The sequence below is a fragment of the Centrocercus urophasianus genome, unplaced genomic scaffold, assembly GCF_019232065.1.
Source record: "Centrocercus urophasianus isolate 14NV4802_14NV808 unplaced genomic scaffold, USGS_Curo_1.0 seq_14, whole genome shotgun sequence".
NCBI lineage: Eukaryota > Metazoa > Chordata > Aves > Galliformes > Phasianidae > Centrocercus > Centrocercus urophasianus.
In genome coordinates, this window is record NW_024884586.1 from 19,955,884 (window position 1) to 19,968,922 (window position 13,039).

General features: G+C 43.7%; 1 protein-coding gene across 3 annotated transcripts in view; it reads right to left on the reverse strand.

Moving 5' to 3' along the window:
• RGS6 (regulator of G protein signaling 6) overlaps positions 1 to 13,039 on the reverse strand; it is a 231,420-nt gene that overhangs the window by 32,183 nt on the left and 186,198 nt on the right. For all 3 annotated transcript variants that reach the window (XM_042814417.1, XM_042814418.1, XM_042814416.1), the window contains exons 13-15: positions 9,937 to 10,047; positions 7,217 to 7,342; positions 340 to 526 (exon numbers count right to left, since the gene is read on the reverse strand). In XM_042814417.1, the coding sequence (XP_042670351.1) occupies positions 340 to 526; positions 7,217 to 7,342; positions 9,937 to 10,047 (424 nt within the window). The remainder of the gene's footprint in view (positions 1 to 339; positions 527 to 7,216; positions 7,343 to 9,936; positions 10,048 to 13,039) is intronic.

A 13,039-nucleotide genomic window follows, 5' to 3' on the forward strand; every position in this document is an offset into this window, starting at 1 on the left:
TCTGAAAATGTGACAGACTGTTGACAGGGGGTACAGAGAGCCCAACTGAACTTTATGGCACTCTTTCATCTTTGCTTTCTCTGAGACTTGGCTACAGCTCGCTGTGCCTTGCAGACTTGTAAATTTCAGAACATTTGTTCCCAGAGGAGCATTAGCCTGTAACAGCTGATAGATTCAAAGAAAATATCATTTGCCCAGCTTGAATAGATACCCTCAAAGTCACTTCCAACCGTGCCTCTCTCCTTTTTCTTACAAGTGAGCAGTGACAATGTGATAGTAGAATATCATGGTAAAACTGAAAGTTTTATTAGCAGTAGTTCCATAAAATCAAAAACAAACCTGTGCATCTTCATATGTGTATCTCCCTGGGTCTTTGACGTTTTGGCTTGTTTTCTCATAGCTGTGGGAATCCAGGTTGATAGCACTCTGGGCCCCAGGAGCTAGAAACTCTTGCCAGATTTCCTCCACTCTGGTGGTCACGTCCTGTAGAGGTTGTTTTTTGAGATCTTGGACAGCCAACCAAAATCTGTGGGCAAAAATAAAAATGGGAGAGACTTATTAAGATAAGAGGAGATAAGATTTTATCTTTAGATAAGATTTTGTTGATAAGCCTGGGAAGAGTCCCAAATGGCAGCTGAATTTGCAGAAGGCTCTCCATTTAGCATGACTTTGGGGGAAGGTGTGATATACTTTACACTAAACCATTACAATGTGGTTAAGATCAGAAAAGTGACTTTAAAAAGCGAAACATCCTTATTCAAACCATCTCAGCAGACGTGTGACATTAGGCGAGCAAGCAGGAAACCTCAAGAGCCCATGCAGCTGGAAGAGGAACACGAACTGCCTTCCACCACCCGCTGCAATCTGCTGGTAATTTCTGCCTGCAGGATCTGTTGTCTGTAGAAGATGCAAAATGCAGAACAACAAACTTAATATTCATATCATTTCCATGGTGAAGTTGTGGCACCGGCATTTAGAAAAGTCTTTTCTTTTTTTCTTTTTATTTTTGAGACTTGTAAACTGACCATTATTCAGATGGATGCCATGAGAAGGGATGAATACAGAACCCAGTTATGCCCATGCCATTGTGCTCTGCAGGGAGAGCCAAGGTCAGTGCTTGGTCAGGGCAGCTGAAAGAGCTTGCACAATACTGAAAATCATGTGTCCCTCGCTTTTAATTATGGAAGACTACCAAATAAATGAATTGAACTTTATCTGAAAGACTCATTTCCCATCTCAAATTATTAATTGGTGCCTTGCCTATTAGCACTAAAGCAAAAGCTCCCTCATGTTGGAAGGAAGATGAGGCAGTCTATTCTAAAGCAAAACCCTGCGGGCAGCAAGGGAGGATGGAGAAGCCAGCAGTCTCTGTGACTCCTGCGCTGCTTTGGCCCCTGGGCTAGCTATCAGCAGGGTTTCCTGGTGCTGCCACAGAAACAAGAAGGGATCATCATCAAAGGAGGCTGCCAATCCATTTAGCCTTGTCCCATACTTGCAGAAGGGGAAATGGGCCTGTTTGGGAAAAAATAATTGAAAATTTTTAATTGTAAACGTGATGGTAACTTGCAAGTGCAGAAAAGGCATGAAGAAGAAAGATGCTAATCAACCCAGAGTAGCTGGGACATTTTAAGATGAATACTTGCCTAGACAGGAAATGTTCTGTCCTGAGAACCTGGGAGCTGGGCTGGGAGCAGGCACAGTGTGAAGTGACAGTTTGCCAGCACAGGAGCACCATCCATTCTAATAATCATTTGGCTCAGTCTGAAAACCACCCAACCAAACCAACCTGACGCTAACAAGAACAAGCTCTTCCTACTGCAAGCAACTGCAAATTCATGCCCAAGGCAGAATGGCCTCTTCAAGGCAAAGGGGGTTTTTGCCTTGGTGGAACTTTCAAAGTAGTTCATTTGAGCTCATATCTGAAAGTCACAGAACATCAAAGAGAGGTACCCAGCCCTACAGCCATGACTCCCAGGCAAATTATCTGCTATGAGAGCCCATCCTTAATTCAGTGCATAAGTTGGGCTTCATATGGCATTTCTAGAACACTTATAAGGCAGCAGCAGAGCCTTCTGCTCAGGAAGGGTGCAGACACACAAACGCTACCTTGAATTTTATAGCTCTTGAGCAAACACACTCCCTGAGTCAGTCCTGCAAATGCTGGAGCACAAGCTGGTCCCAGGCCTATGAACAGCCAGTAGGAGATCCTGCATTCCCTCCTCCTTCCCCCGGGAGCTGACCCATGGCAGTCACCTTGTGTGGGGCAGGAGGGAAATGTCCACCCATGTTGTCCCCAGCAGTGCCCCAAGGAGAGCAGGAGCAGCACAGAACTGCTTACACTGGGGGGGGAGGCAGCCCTGATTGCAGGTTCTCTGCCCTTTACAAAACAGAATGTTAGATCTGGAGAAGGCTGATAATACGGTGTCCTAAACTAGTGTCAGAGACATAAAGCATTCTAGCCTCATCCAGCATGTAATTAACTTGCTGTCACTCGTGGGAGATATCCTGTAATGGTGCTTTATCCCATGCAGACTCCTCATGGCACAGGGAGCTCCTGGAGCTCCAGATGCCTGCTCTGCCCCTATGGGGTGCTTGCAGATGCCCTCAGCAAAAACGCTGCTGGGAAGCCCTGGGGCTGCTCCTGAGATATGGTGCAACACAAAAATGAATTTCAAAATTGAATCAGACACAAAATATAAACGATTAGAGGAGAGACTGTCAGCATGAAGATGGTGCTGTAACATCATCCCAGGGCAGGATGTGACACCCCTGGTTGGCTGCAAAGTTCTGGAGTGACTCTTGGTTTGAAACATGACCATGTTCCTCTCTTCTTGCCTCATAGCCCACCTTGCATCTTTCACCAGACAGCCTTGCTCTCATTTCCTTTCAACAAGATAAAACCATCAATTTAACAGCACAGCTGGGAGGCTAAGTGAAGGTACAAAATAAGCACACATCATCACAGATGGGGGTGGGGGGTGTTCACACTCCTGCATAGCTTTATGGCTGCGGTAAGCATGGGGTGGCTGAGGCCAGCAGAAAGCCGCCCTCAAAGAGACATGCTGGGACTGGTGGCTCAGCGAGGCCACGCGCTAGGGGCAAGCACAGCTCTGCTCCTTCACTGCTGCAGCATTCCTAGCCAGTGCAGGCAGGAATGGGAACAACACGCCCACTGCCCTGCTGCCTCCCCTGCTCTGTCCTCCCTCCTCCTCCCCCACAAGGCTGGGCACCCCACTTCTGAGCAGAGAGGTCCTCACACTGCCATCTCTTTCTTCTCTTGGACAGGATGTGACTCTCTGCGGTTAAGCAGCACCCAGTGTGCATCCGGCTGCCTGCCAAAGAAGCGAATAAAGCTACACAGAGCTCAAGAAGCAGCTCTGCTCACAAGTGACAGCTGGAGCGGAGAGATGCAGCCACCAGGCTCAGGTCTCCAGGATGAGTATGTGTGATTCGCAGGCAAAGGCAGAAGAAAATCTTTTCATGCCATGCTGCTTTCCCTCGGCTGTGGAGCGCCCGTGCCGCCTGGTGGCCAGCAGGGATCGATCCTTGCGCCTGGGGCACCAGCGCCAGGGCACCCACATCACCTGTGGCACCTGGGGCTGCTGGGAATGGCTGCAGCTAGGGCTCGGGGACAGCCTCCAGAACAGTTAACAACTTAGTGTGAATGATTTTGCTTTGTAGAAGTACTGGCTTAAGTATTTTTTGCTTAATAGGTCTGCTTTCTGTAACGTCCCAAAATTTCATTTCCTGATGAAATTTAAAGGAAAAAAAAAATCTGGCAACATGTTTTGGCCATTAGGCGTCACGTAAGATAGAAACACTTTCTGCAGACAAAATTATTTTCCAGATCCATTTGCAACATGTGTTCACAATAGCACACAAAACTCCCATGCTGCTATACTGCAAGCTCCACAGCACATTCCTATAAAGTGTCAAGTGTTCCCTACTTAGACCCATAAACAGGTGTGCAGTCTTCTTTCCCATTGGGTAAAATTAGCATGTCCCACATTCCCACCTAGCTTTCTCCTTCCAGCTGATGCCCTCTGAAGTTGGGGAAAAAAAATCAATCTACTGGTTAGATGAACATCTCAGCTATCTTGAGGTGTCTCACGAGATTTGCAGGACATGAAAAATATATACAACTCTCTCTGTGGGCTCTTTTTTTTTTTTTTTTTTAATTGAAGTTTTGTCATTGCTATATTTTGGGTATTTCTAAAATCAACGGAGGCAAAACAAGTTGTAGATGAAAGACAGCAAAAGAGACAGAAGAGAACAAGAAAGAGTTAAAATAAAAAAAAGAGAAAAATACCCACCTACCTGGCTTTCCTGCTCTCACATAAATAATGGACAGACAGTAAATAAATAAGTTACAGGGCTCAGCCAAGCCCAGGAGACTGGTGGACATGATCCTGCAAGTATATTCGAACACAGAAACACAGTTGGAAGGAGACCTGGGAGGTGATGGAGGCTGATCTGCTTCTGTCTCAGGCAGTGCCTCTCTCGAGACCCTCAGCAGCACTGATTTTTTATTTTTTTATTTATTTATTTTTTTTAGGAAGACATAGAAATGCCTCACTGTCATCCAGCCTGGGATTTTGGTCAGGGGCAGAATTTAGTCCCTTTATTATACTGCTGGATTACAGTCAGAGCACACATAATGGAAGTTCCTTTCTACCACCAGGAATTTCTAGATTTTCCAGCAGTCACTTTCACAGATCTGTCCTTAGGATAGCATGGTGGCCTGCCAGACTACTGCCAACAAAGATTCACTTGATGCTCCCAAGGTAGAACATGTCCCTGCTGTGACAATTCCCGTGTCTCCAGACCATTACTAGGAGGAGGGGCTTTAACAGACACCTGCAAAAGTAATTGCTCTACCAAGGGGTTACATGGTGTACCCTCAGAAAGTTCCTCACAGCTTCCCAGAGTTTGGGTTGGAAGCATCTCACTTATCCATAGCTGCCTACCATGCAGACACTGTCACTTGGATTCGTCTCAGGCATATAGATATTGGAAAACGAGAAAGCTTTATGGTGTAATTTAGTTGCTTTTAGATTTGTTTTCACTTAAAGCTAAAATGAATCCTTCTCTGGTGATCCACTGACTCCTCTTCAGCTCCTCTTACACTAAAAGGAGCCTTGGTACTGGATGACAGAAGAAAGCATGTGCTATCAAGCTATCAAGCCTAGGTGAGACAGGTTCCAGCCTTGATGGTGAGCATTAACTTAAATCCTGCTTGCATGTTTAAGCATCCAGCAGTTGATTTCCTTTCTACCATATACACTTAATGAGGATTCAGGAGCTTTCTCTGCCACACCTGAACCTCAGGGAGCCACCTTTTGCTTCTTAGCATTTAACAATCCATCCTGTCCCAGCTTTCTTTATGAGTACTTCTACCTTCATGTCCTGTTGGTTATTATTTACAGCCCCAAGCAGGTCTACCAAACTGATCCAGTATTAGGTCACAATGATGCCACATTAGGCAGTAGCATGATAACGACACCATAAGAATGAAAGTAATGATATAATATTAACTAATGATGATACCAGAGTCCTCCAGAAAGGATGTGGGATTTAACCTCTCTATCACAGCCACTAATTTGCAACTTCCCATGGCTACAGGCTTTCTCATAACCAACAAGAATGCATATCCGCAGGAGGAGCACCTCTGATTGACTGAGAAAGGTAAATGCTTGCTTTGTAATAATGAAAATTTCACGATCTGTTTGAATAGGATGCACCTGGGGGACACCCACTAGTGGTAAAACCTGCTAGATTTCATTAGTGCAACCCCAAATATATTTCAGGAAACCCATTTGAGGAGCATTTCAATATAGTATATTAATTTTGCACTTCATCACTACAATTTAATTGCAAATGAGCACCAACATACGTAAGTTCAGTCATTAAGCACATACAAGTTCAGTACCTGTTCAGCAATATACCTGTTCAGCAATACAGTGTCAAGTTCTTTTATGTAATTTACCAACACTTCCCCATTTATCTTAAAAATAACTTTCAAGTTCTTAAAAATCACTAACATAAAAGCACATTGATTTTTCACTGTTTTGCTACTGCCATGCTTTTTGTATTTCTCCCTGGGCAAGCAAATACGATAAATATGACAGTCAGTTCCAATGTCATTTAAAGTCACTTTCTGGGAAATTTCACTTTCAGATTTCACAAGCTAGCAGACAGCAATAAAGCGACAATTGTTCATATGCTTTATTAATGCATTGAAGTGAAGGAAGTTTAACAAAACATAAATTTCAAGACTGTGCAATTAAGTTCTGAACTGGTATAAACTGAGAGCATCACCAAAGCTTGTCATAGCCAGCAAAGGCACAAAACCAGACCAACTGCACGTTCAGCTGGTGGCAGATTTCTTCATCATTTGAGCAGGTATGAGTCGGACAGTAAAACTGGGAGCACTTTGTCTGCATCTGCCAGATACCTTTGTGGCCTATTGGAAGAGGACATCTCCTGTGCTAATAGCAACAAAGAGAGCACAGGAGTGCACACTGACACCGTACCACCAATTCAGACTTTGACTTTGGCATTAGCTTGCCCTGATGCCAACACCGAGTGCTGGCCCACCAAAATTGGCAACTTACTCCTGCTGCCTTTTCCTGCTGTAGTTGAAGCAGCAGAATTGTGCCACAGTATCTACATCAATATCTACATCATGTTTCATACTACAAGTTTCACCTTCTTCACAGTGAAGGAAGCCAGAATGCACCTAGAACACCCACAGAAGAGAACTCTAATATAGTGAGAGTCAAGCTCTCAAATAGTTAAGAGACACCAGAATTTGAAGTACCAAATGCAAACCTGTTTTGCTGAGTGAAAGCAACAGCTTTTGGCCACATGAACATCACCCCATATTTTCTCCACATGACCCCTGCCACAAACACATGCACAAATTCTGTGTATCATTAAGGGACTTACAAGCCATGTCTCATCACAAAATTTCAACTTTGCAAACCTATGAATGTTATACTTGACAACACTGACTCTGCTAAACACTGCTCCTGGGATTACTTATCTCATTCTAACGCAGGTATTTGTAGCAGTGCTACAGGCCAGACCTTGCCATTCTCAGCATTACTCAAATTGGTGTTTTCAGAAGTTCAGCACAGACCAAGAACTGCATTTCACCTATGCAAGAGAGTATGGTTAGCCCCGTTTATTTAGTTCAAGTGAAAAATGGTTTCACCTGAGGTTTTCTGAGCTGAATTCTGATTCCAGGAAACGAAGGAATTGGTCACGTCCTACTGGGTCCTTCAGCACCTCATCCATGGAGAAGCCCCATCTTTTCACACGCTGCTGACTAGGTTCTTTGCTGTTTGGAGAGAGAGGGGAAAAACAGATGGAATGTGCATTTCTGCCTGCTGTCCCAGCAGCTGCTGCTGTTCCTGTTAAGCAGCAAAGGGAAAAAAATTATCAGACAAGGAGACGGTAGCTGTTTCCTTAAGAATTTCCAGATATACAAGATAGCAAACAACACACAAGAAGGAGCTATAAAGACCAGGGTCATAGTTAATACGATTGTGCTGCTAATACGATTTGGGTGCTGCTTATATGGCAAAATGAGAGAGAAAGTGAATAAGGGAGACTTCTTGTACACTTCGCATAAAGAACTATTCGTTTTATGTCAAGGCAGAAAGAAATGTGCCAGCAATGTTCTCTAGGCTATCGGCAAGCTCCAGAGCATCACCCCATATTCCACACAGTACTGGCTGCTAACCTGGAACTGCCTTCAGACTGAGAAGCAAAGAGTACAAGATTTTTAAGAAATGATTACTGCTTTGTGGTCTTGTATTTTTCACTGCCTCTGACTTTTGGGTACTTAAGTCTTGCAAGACGTAAAAGCAACCCTCTTCCCCTCCATGACAGTCATACTCTCAGCTGGGACACTGAGATGTGGAGGCACCCAAATTCTCTCACAAGCTTTCTGCTATATTATTTCTTAATACAATCCTGCTTACATAAGCTGTTGTTTGAATTGCCAGACATGTTGCAGAGATGCCTATGGGGAGAGGTACTGCCTAGGAATTATGAGGATCCCACAAGACAGCCTACATCAGAGAGTAATTTGGGCTCACAATGTGTTTGAAAGCTTCTGGTGTGATGGCATCATACTATGAGACAACCATTAAAACACAGCTCAGCTGCTCACATTTGTGACAGTAGAGCCATTGTAAACAGTACGTATCTATTAAACTATATGTCTTGTCATGTCCACAGTGATTCCTAATCCTGGAGCCTTAGGGGACAGTGGCGATCTGTGCTGAAGACAAATAAGCCACAGGGGTAAATAAAATGCCCACTTTGATTTCCTCTTGCTATGGAGACTAAGCAACACTGATGGGCATGTCCTCACTCGAGGCACAGAGCACTGGGGCTGGCTCCTCCTCTGCTGAGAGAGCCACACTGGACATGGGGACATGAGAGCTGCGCTGGTGCAGAGCTATGCACCAGCCGAGTTCAGGGAATTTCCTGATGATTCTGGAAATTAGAAGCTGCTCTGCTTGCTGCTGCACGGACTGAAAAGGCCAAAGTGCTGTCGAAGACAGAAGCCTTTCTGAGACATTTCCCCAGTGCCGCAAAGGATGAGTTGCACAGCGCTGACCCTGCTCAGAAGCTGGCTTTGCCATTAGAAAGGAAAGGGGCATAGTTTCTCTGAACAGGGGCTCTGCTTTCCTGACACAAGAAACAGCCTTGCAGGCAGCGCAAGGGCTGCCAGAGCTTTTGGGAATCATTTAATTATTCATGCAAGTTGCAACTAGATGCAGACACAAGGAGGTATCTTGCTATAGTGAATAAAATGAAAATACAAAGATGTTTGTTCTCTCATCTCACAACAATACAGCAGGAGAATCACTTTCGTAACTCTGAAATCATAACAGAAACAAAGCTTTTACTCTAGTTCTTAGTAAGTCCAAGATATTAGGTTGATTATATTCCTTGGGGACACAGAAATATTTTCAAGGGTATCCAGCCACCTCAACAGACCCAGAAGTAATGATGTCTGGATTACAGTGTGGGTGGAGCTCCTCCAGAGTAGTATTTTGCAGGGGTTGCATCTGTAACCCTGCTAGGGAGGATGGAGAAATTGAGAGAAACTGACTGAAAAAGAAATCCAAAATATTGATTTTATATGAAAAGAGGCAGAGACCAGGGAACTAATTACCAGCTTCTGTGACTTTCAGAGAAGCAGGGGACAACACCTTTCACATCCCACATCACATGTGTTTTTACACAGAGAAATAACTTGCCCTTTTCCTGGAATACTGATTCATGGTGAACTGGCTCTCCTAAGCTGGCAGCATCTCAAAATTTACACGATGATTTAAGAACAGATAGTATTAGATTTGCCATTCTTTTTCTCAAAGATTTGCTAAAATGAACTCCCAGTTCTGTTTGGCACTGAACAACAACAGCACCTCTGCTTCAGAAAAGCTGCACAGCATTTGCAGCCATCTGCCAAAGGATGCTCTGAGTGAAGGTGGCATGGTGAGTGACAGCATCTTGCTATTACTCAACGTGTCCTGTACAGCAGTGGCATCTTGCACGGGGTTCCGCAATTTGGGGAGGATCTAAGAGCAGGCTCTCAAGGGTCAAAGGAGGTGTGCTGGAACAAGGATCTTGTAGAGGTATCTTGTACTAGTGGGCTCTAAGAACCAAGCCCAGGCATGCCCTGTAGGGGCATGAAATCACCCTAACTTACACAGTAATGCAAACTGAGCACATGGAAGTGAAAGGGCTGTATAAACCACAGAAATAATAAACTATACCATTCTGTTTAACTTCAGTTATGTGAGTGTATCATGTGAAGATTCAGAGATGAAACTTCCTATCCCAACAGCCATAGGAAAAGCAAACCAATAAGACTGCAAGACAACTCTAACATTACCTAAAACTGCCAAATCTTACCTCATTTCAATGTCCCACAAAGCTGCATCATCACTTATCCAGGGGTTAGAAGGCTCAGCAGGAGTGATAAAAGGGTCATACTCCACATACTGCTCTGTGTACGCTATTAAACTGACATATGAAAAAAAGTAAAAAAGAAGAAGATAAAGACAATGCCTGAATACTCAGTCATGTATCAGAGATATAGGTTTTCTCTCTGCTCCTCCCTTCCCCCCTTGTTGGAGGGCTTTTTTTCCATGTTTGGATCAGAGTGGTTCTTAGTACTCGCACACAACAGCCCCTTTTTCCTGGAAGGGTGCATGCAAGGATTTCTCTGCAACACTCACCAGTTCACTCAAGGTTTCCTCAAGGTTGGTTCTGCGGAGATGCCTACAGACAGCCTGATGTGGCAGCAAGTGAACTGATATGATAGGACTTCCCACAGACAGCAACGTGACTCTGAAGCACATGTCCTCCACATTTGTTGCATGCTGCTATTCCCCCCTTCCCTTTTTTTTTTTTTTTTTTTTTTGCAAGGCCTTTTGTACTCACTGCTTTAAGCATTGCAAGTAACCCATCAAAATACTGTCATGCACTGTAGCTAAGAACACAATTAAGTCATTGTAGGATCACAGTCCTAAGCATCAGATCTTCAGCATATAGGAAATTTTGTTTTGCCAGTGTATCAGTTAGCACAGTGACAATGCAATGTACTCAGTGTAGTTAGTTTATAATCATTAATGTAAAATTAAGTAAACTATACAGGTATTGAATAAGCACTTGGCTTTTATGCTGGTCTGCTTCAAGCCTAGAAAAAGCACACAGCCTCAAATCCTAAGAGCTGCCTGTGAAAAGGCCCATGTCTGCTTGCATTCCATTGGGCATTCCATTGGGGTTGGGACTAGGTGGCAATTTTATGAAAGGTAGGCAGTGAAAATATCAAAAGAAATTTGTCCCAGTCTATACTCGAAATACTCCAGGGCACTTTTTCCTTTTTCTGCCTCAGTCTGCCAACTAATTAAATAAGTTAATTGAGTCTCACCATACTGAAAACTAATCTATTTTCACTGTGATTGTCCATGCTAAGTGTTACCTTTGGGTCTTCCACACCTTCAAAAGACAGGAGAAGGAAAATACCCCGTGAAACCATGGGTCACAAAAGGCAGAAACTTTCCCTGACCTGCCCTACAATAATTACTTCTTTTTGTTTGTCCTAGCTCTTATCATGAGGCATTAAAATCATACACTTTTGTAACCACAGCAGGTTCCCACTGCCCCTCAGGGCACTCAGGGCTGTCTCATCTCATTTCATTAATTACATTTCACGACTGCTGTGGGTCAAGGGTTGGAGGAGGGAGCAGCGTCCAATTTCAGAGAGCAGCAATCCCAGAGACATCAATGAGAGAGAGGGGTGGTTAAAAAAATAAAACATAAAAAGCCAACAAAAACCAACACAGAGGATAAATCAGGAGGTATATGCTGTGAAACTTGAATTGCTTGTAACAAAATAATAAGGTGGCATCAGAGGGGAAAAAGTAGATGAAATAAGGGTCGATTTGCTAAACGCATGTTGCTGATTCAGTATAATGACAGGAGCTGAATTATGGCCTCATTGTCTAAACAAGGCTACAGGCAGTGGGAATCCTAAGGGAAAGTGTTTCTGCCAAAAGGTAAACCTGGGCTTTTGACTTTTCAGGTGATGCTGTGTCATTCTGGCAGAAGAGGTGATGGCTAAGAGTTCATGGAAGGGGGCAGAGCTTGCACTGAGAATCTGTCTACCTCACTATCAGGTGGCCCTGCTGAGTCTTCACAGCAACTTCAGGTGGTTGAGAGGATAACACAGGTTTGTGACACATTCTCATTTAGGGAACCAAGATTACTTTTGATAGGAAGGTGTTTGGGCTTTCCTCAGCCATTTCCGTAATGTCACATGTACTGGGATTGCATCAGCACTTCAGTACAGTAGGTATAATTTATTCACAGTTTTACTAGAGAGCTGTCAAATGTCCTTGCCACATCCTAAAACCAACAGTGTTCATGTCCCAAGAGAGGAAAAAGGATTTGGAAGTAGAAAAACTGTTCCCTGTGTTCCTGGAGCAGCTGAGGGATGCCTCAGTCTTAAAAGCAGAGCCCAACCTGAGAAGTGCCTTGCTACTACTAACAGCACCTCCTTACTCAGCACATCTGCTCTTGGATCACACATCCAGTGTTTCACACACAGTCTTCAGGCAACATAGGCTTCATTTCAGGCAACAGGTCAACTTAGGCCACACAAACTCATTCTCTCTCACCCACCCCTATCACTGCTGAGCCCCTCCAGGGCCTTCCTTGCCACCCCTTGTGCCAAGCCCCACCACAGCCTGGGGCTCTCCAGCAGCACTGTCATCCACAGTCCCTCCAGACCAAGAAAATTGTTTTTTGTCCAGTTCTACTGAAAACTAATAGATTTTTCTTCTGGCATTGACAATGACATATTTATCATGGCAGTATAACTTGAACAACAGGTGTGCTGTGTGGACAGGACCTGATGTTCACAGTCAGTGAGTTTTATTGAGACCATCTTATTGAATAAATACCAACCCAGAAAAAACTCAAGCAAAACACATCTGCTTGTCTGTAAATTACCAGCCTGGAAATTATTACTGTCACAGTATATTAAGGTCACCGTAAGTAAATTCAGTATATAATGAGAATTTTTGGTAAAACACAAAATTATCAGAACAGAACCAGAAAGCCCAAAACATAAATGTGAATGTGCTAATTTCAAAGGTGTAAAATAGTGTGTGAAGGATTTCAGAAAGACTCTGAATATTTTCTTTTTAACTGGATAAACTTTAATTTAAATTGATAAACATTATGAGCCAGTAGGAACTTTCTGTTGAGCTCCTGCCATTTAATTTGCCTAGTTTAGTGTACACACGCTAATTACAGGAGCAAGTACTGCAAAGCACAAAATTTCATAGGGAAATCTCTTTTTAATTTGTTTAAGTAAAAATTCCTGTTATTTCTCCAGAAAGAGCCATCCCTTGTCATGCCCATCATGTTCAAGACAGCTTTGCTCTGAAAGTGATGTCACAGAAAAGCATGCTGATCCGTACATTTGTCACAGCAATTCCACTGAAAA